The 6000-nt window shown below is 35.9% G+C and overlaps 1 protein-coding gene across 1 annotated transcript in view; it reads left to right on the top strand.

Moving 5' to 3' along the window:
• MAP3K5 (mitogen-activated protein kinase kinase kinase 5) overlaps window positions 1-6000 on the top strand; it is a 301627-nt gene that overhangs the window by 169039 nt on the left and 126588 nt on the right. Inside the window, exon 8 of the mRNA XM_044677087.1 lies at window positions 2594-2706. Within this exon, the coding sequence (XP_044533022.1) occupies window positions 2594-2706 (113 nt within the window). The remainder of the gene's footprint in view (window positions 1-2593; window positions 2707-6000) is intronic.

The raw sequence follows: 6000 nt of genomic DNA, 5'->3' as shown, positions 1-6000 counted from the left end.
GAGAGAGAGAGAGAGAGAGAGAGAGAGAGAGAGAGAGAGAGAGAGAGAGAGAGAGAGAGAGAGAGAGAGAGAGAGAGAGAGGAGAGTAGATAACAAGAAGGACCAGAAACAGAATATTGGGGAATGCCTGCATTCAGAAGAGGAGGAAAAGAAGGAGAAGGAAAAGGAGGAGGAGAACAAGAACAAGAATAAGAACAAAAAGAATTGCAAAGAGATAGAAAAAGAGATGGCACAATGGACAGAGTATCAGGCCTGGAGTTGGGAAGAACTGAGTTCAAACATGACCTTAGATACTTACTAGCTATGCGATCCTGGGTAAGTCACTTAATTCTATTTGTCCCAGTTTCCTCATCTATAAAATGAAATGGAGAAGGAAATGGCACACTACTCCAGTATCTTTGCCAAGAAAAACCCCTGAAACAACTGAATAACAACCATAAGAAAAGGAATGCCCAGAGTGGTAATAATAAAACTCAGAAGTATAGAATTCAAAGGAAACTTCAGAAAGGTGGAAAGTGATTAAATTATTAATCAATCAACAAGCATTTACAAATTATTTACTACAGCTTATGCCAGGCAGGATTCAAGTTTTATCTCTCCTTACCATCTAGGCAATCTCAGATGAGTCACTAAAATTCTCTGGATCTCAGTTTCCTCATCTGTAAAATGGAAGAATTGGGTTCAGTTATCTCTAGGATCTCTTGCAATTCCATATCCAATGAATGATGTGCAAATATTCTCAGTCCCTCATTTCAACTTTAGATCTAAATGGTAAACATCCTTTTCCCCTGAATTGAGGATGTTCCCAATTAGTTGTCTAGTATGTTCCAAAAAGGCTATGAAAGGTTTTATAAATCATATTTCCCCTGGTAGGAGTGTCTTTGGTTACTCTGCTCCCAGGGTACTTAGTTCCATTTTTCAGTCATGTAAAAGATCTGTACTTTGTAGAGGGGGAAAAAATGGTTTTTAATGACTATAATAAAGGGACAGCTAAATGTCATAAATTATTTTCCCAATTCGAGGGCACATAATTACAGGAATCAACTAGTTAAGATTAATGCTTATTTGGTTTTTGCTTTCATTCAGAGGTTTGTTCTAGTTTACAAAATGTTACCTTTAGAAAGAGCATGATCTTCAGCATTCATCATTGAATAATGATAGCTCAAAATTATAGGACGCCATACAGTTATAAAGTCCTGATCCTTGAACTTATTCTCTGAGGCAGATGGTACAAGTCTAGTTCCCATTTTACTAATGTGGAAACTGAGGCTTAGTGAATTTTAAAAATTTGCCCAGTTCCAGTTGGAACCAGTCTCCTGATTCCACATCAAAGGCCATTTCCATAGTACTGTCTCAGGCCAAATTTTATCATTCCTACCTTTGCTGGTTTCTATTTAAGTTAAAAAATTTTAACATCTTTGAGGAAGTCCTTTTCCCTGCCTTCAAGTTTCTTAGTATCCTTAAAATAACAGATTACAAGCAAACTTCCTTGTGCTTACTTGCCTCTTCTGTATTTAAGTTGTTCAGTTCAGACTTTTGATCAGTCATGTCCAACTCTTTGTGACCCCATAGACCATATGTTCTTGGGGTTTTCTTGGGAAAGATACTGGAGTGGTTTGTCATTTCTTTCATCAGTGGATTGAGGCAAACAGAAACAAAGTGACTTGCACAGAATCGCGCAATTAAGTAAATGTTGAAAGTTGGATTTGAACTCTGGTCTTCCTGACTCCAGAACTCTATCCCCTGAACCATGTAACTGCTCTTCTGTTTTTAAAGTAGACCTTAAAAAAATGAATTTTTGTGCTTCTCTGTTTGAGTGTTAGAGAAGCAGCCTATAGTCACATTAATTTTCTCTTTCCCAGAACGCTTCAGTGAAATGCAATGGAATGATGACACTGTTACCTAAATAATGATGTAGCTTATGAAGAAACTGTCTAAAAACTGACATTGAAAGGTGTCATCAGGAAAACACAGCAGATGTGTTGTTCTCATCCTGGGGCTTGTGCATAATTCTCAACCTTTGCCAGAATGACATATGATGTGGGGCTGCTATTTCCTTTCCATGAATATTCACAGAAAGAGTTCATTTCAGGCTGATTGTCTTTGAATCCAAATTACTATGCACAGCCACAATCTCTGTTTTCTAATTTCCATCGTTTGTGGATTGTCTATTCTCATTTTTCTTTCTTTCTTTCTTTTTTCTTTTTTTGCACAACTGCTACAAAACTGAATGTCAGATCCCAGGAAATGAGATTTTTCTTTTTTAGATTCTCCCTTTCCCCCTCAATTTATGTTGGTAGAGGCCCTGTTTTCCGGTTTTGTTTTGGTTCTTTTAATGCCCAGATCTTTGATATTATACAGGGTCTCCTTTTTTAAGACCCCCATGATAAAATACTTAGAAGTGGTATGTTGTGGCTGAAATGAAACAGAAGGGGTTATTTAAACCATCAGATACTGAACTGGACCTGGGACTCTGGGGTGAAAGCCAGTGGAATTTTTTTACTTGCTTGAGCATTGTAGTAATGCAAACAGACGCTAAGCACACCCCGGATTTCATGATTTAGAAAGTAAACTTGTGTGTTTGTTTTCATAGGTTCAAAAAGGCATTTGAGTCTGAGCCAACACTACAGTCAGGAATTAATTATGCTGTTCTACTTCTGGCTGCTGGACACCAGTTCGAATCTTCCTTTGAGCTACGGAAAGTTGGTAATTATACTCTTGTCATTCTGCGTGAAAATCAAGAAAGAGAAGCCTCACCTAACATTTTTATAGAGTTAGTTACTCTTTATTGCTTCACAAGTAAATTGAGAAAGGAAAGCCTCACCTAGATAGCATTTATTTGATGATTTAAGGTTCACAAAGTGCTTTTGTATATGTTATCTCCTTTAGTCCTTACTACAACTCAGTTTATTATTATATCCTCATTTTATACTTGAGGAAAGCAATGTTGAAAGAGAAAAAGGTGAAGTGCCTGGCCCAGCACTGGGTTCCATGGTGTCTAAGGAAGGATTTTAATTTGGATCTTTCTGATATAAAGTTTGACATAAAGCCTCCTATTCACTGTATCAGCCTAGCTGCCTCATATCACTCAGATATAATGGGGGGAAATTACAGACGGATGGACCCTATGACTCACTATTAGATGTTTTCAAACTCATTTGATTCTTCAGCTGATTTTTTATTTGGAAAAAGAAGTGAGGATCCCTTTTACTAGTGATTCATCCTTTCATTCTGGAGACCAATATTTGGTTCTCCCAATGCATAATTCTAGAATATTGTCTGTTATCCAAGATATTAGTTACATTTGTGTAGCTATGATGAAATCAGTGTCAACCAAATTTTGTCATCTTAAGTTTTAAACACCACCTTTCTCCTGAGTGTTACAGCTTCTAGAGAAACTATTATTATAAAAATATAAATAGAGGCAGCCACGTGGCTCAGTGAATGGAGAGCCAGGCCTAGAGACAAGAGGATCTGGGCTCAAATATGACCTCAAACTCTTCCCAGCTGTGTGACCCTGGGCAAGTCACTTAACTACAATCACCTAGTTCTTACTGCTCTTTTGCCCTGGAAGCAATACTTAATATTGATTCCAAAATGGTAGGTAAAGATTTTAAATCAATTAATTAACTAAAATTAAAGTGTAAATATTATGATCCATCTTTCTGAAAAGCAAACCTGGTAAACTCCTGGTAAAATTCTAAACTATGTAATTGACTTCTTTGGTTTGAAGTAGGGATTACATTTTTTTTATACCTCTCATTCCAGAGAATAAATGTATAGTTAGTTAGTTTTAGGTAATTGCTCTGTAAGTGAGGGTTTGCTAATAGACAAGTATTAAAGTTTTTGGGGAAATTCTCAAAGGTAAAATGGATTTGGTAAATGGTAAGATGCTTTCGGAAGTTGTCCTGTCAATTTGAAAAGGTGGATGAAATACTTGTCAGGGCCAAACTAAAAACATTTTCCATAGCATAGGGCATGAATTTCAGTTTTGTTATGAACTTATCAATAGATAAATGAACCACAGAATTACAAAAACACATACTTGGGCTCTCTAGAAAGCCAGTAATTGCAGGAAGTGTGGCACGTAGGGTTAAAGAAGGGGGATAAAGTTCAACAACTGAAAATCAGGCTCTGAATGGTTTTTAATGTCAGACATTCCTTAATATGTAAGTTTATTTTTAAATGGGTCACAAGCACTCAAACCCTTCATAGACAGATCATTATTTCTAATTATAAAGGAAGACAGCTGAATTTCTCTTTGCATGTTTAGTAATAGGTGACAACAATAGGATGTTTGAAGTAGTTACTGCAAATGTGTCATTTACCAACTAAATATGGATTCTGACATACTCGATAAAGCCAATGACCATTATGAAGTTAGAAGCAGATATGTTTCCTACATCTTTATGAAGTCAAAAGATATTTTGATTTTGATTTCTAAGAACTGTAGTAATTATGCCTCAGGAGATTGTGTTCGAAAGCAAAACAAGTTTGATTTAAAATCTCTGCCTTTGAAGGTAGATGTTGTTCAGTCATTTTCAGTCATGTCCAATTAGTAGCCCCATTTAGAGTTTTCTTTGCAAACATCCTTAAATGGTTTGCCATTTCCTTCTCCAGTTCATTTTACAGATGAGGAAACTGAGGCAAACATGGTGGAGTGACTTGCCCAGCTAGTAAATGTCTGAAACTTCACAGCTGGTAAGTGTCAGAACCCAGGTGTTCTGACTCCAGACCCAGCACTCTTAACCACTGTGCCACCTAGCTGCCCTTGAAGGTAGAGACACTGTCCTAAAATATGACCAGGCAATATAACTGTATATCTAAATAAATATAACTCATTATATTTATACTGGTAAAAATAACTGGCATAATATAAAATTTCTGGTATAAATAAAATGTCATTTATTTGGAACCTGCTAGTTCAGAATTTATGTTTCTTCATGCTATGCTGGGCTAAATTTTATACTTGAAAGTAAGGAAGGACTAAGAAAAAATTCAAGGAACAATGGTATGTCTGAGAATCTACAGCCATTCATTAAGTTCCTTCTGTTAGACCCTGTATCGAGCATTGGAAATGCAGAAGGAGGGAAAAGATAGTCCCTGCCCTCAAGACTAGCTCACGGGCTAATGGAAAAGACAATATACAGACAACTATGTACAAACAAGTTATATGAGGGGCAGCTAGGTAGCTCAGTGGACTGAGAGCCAAGACTGGAGACTAGAAATCCTGGGTTCAAGTCTGGCTTCAGATACTTCCTAGCTGTGTAAGTTCTCTTAACCCCAATTGCTTAGCCCTTACCATTCTGCCCTGAAACTAATATTTGTATCTGTTCTAAGACAGAAGGCAAGGTTGTGGTTTTTTTTTAATAAAGGTATTTTATTTTAACAATTACATGTAATAACAACATTCTAAAAAGGTAAGGGTTTTTAATAGATATTTTGTTTTACCAATTACATGTAATAACAATTTTCTTAAAAAAGTAAGGGTTTTTAATTGATTGATATTTTATTTTGTCAATTACATATGATAACAATTTTCTAAAAGGTTAGGATTTTTAAAAAATTATAAATGATGTTATTATTGTTGTTCTCATTAAGGACAGGACTTGTCAACTAATCGCATGTGGAAAATGAGAGAAAACAAAACACATAGTATAAGGTTACATGTGTATTTCAAGAATATGATTTTTGAGAATTTTACTTTATTGAGGGCTTATGGTATGACTATATTTCATGAATATTCTACTTTGAGATGCTCAACTTCAATCCTTCTTTTGCTCAGCCAGAGATTTCTTGAGATCTCTTTGTTCATCCAGATGAAAGATTTATGTGTCTGTAATCACCAAAACTGTTGAGGAGTTGAACTGCCCTGGCTTTCAAGAATACACAAAATTCAGACTTGTGACAAAATTAAGAACTGGAAGTCTATCACTAATTGAAGAATTATCAGATGTTGGCATGAATGAATATAGAACTGTGACACTGACACGTTTTTGT

The sequence above is a fragment of the Gracilinanus agilis genome, chromosome 4, assembly GCF_016433145.1.
Source record: "Gracilinanus agilis isolate LMUSP501 chromosome 4, AgileGrace, whole genome shotgun sequence".
NCBI classification, from domain to species: Eukaryota; Metazoa; Chordata; class Mammalia; order Didelphimorphia; family Didelphidae; genus Gracilinanus; species Gracilinanus agilis.
This window is presented reverse-complemented; position numbering and strand designations above follow the sequence as displayed.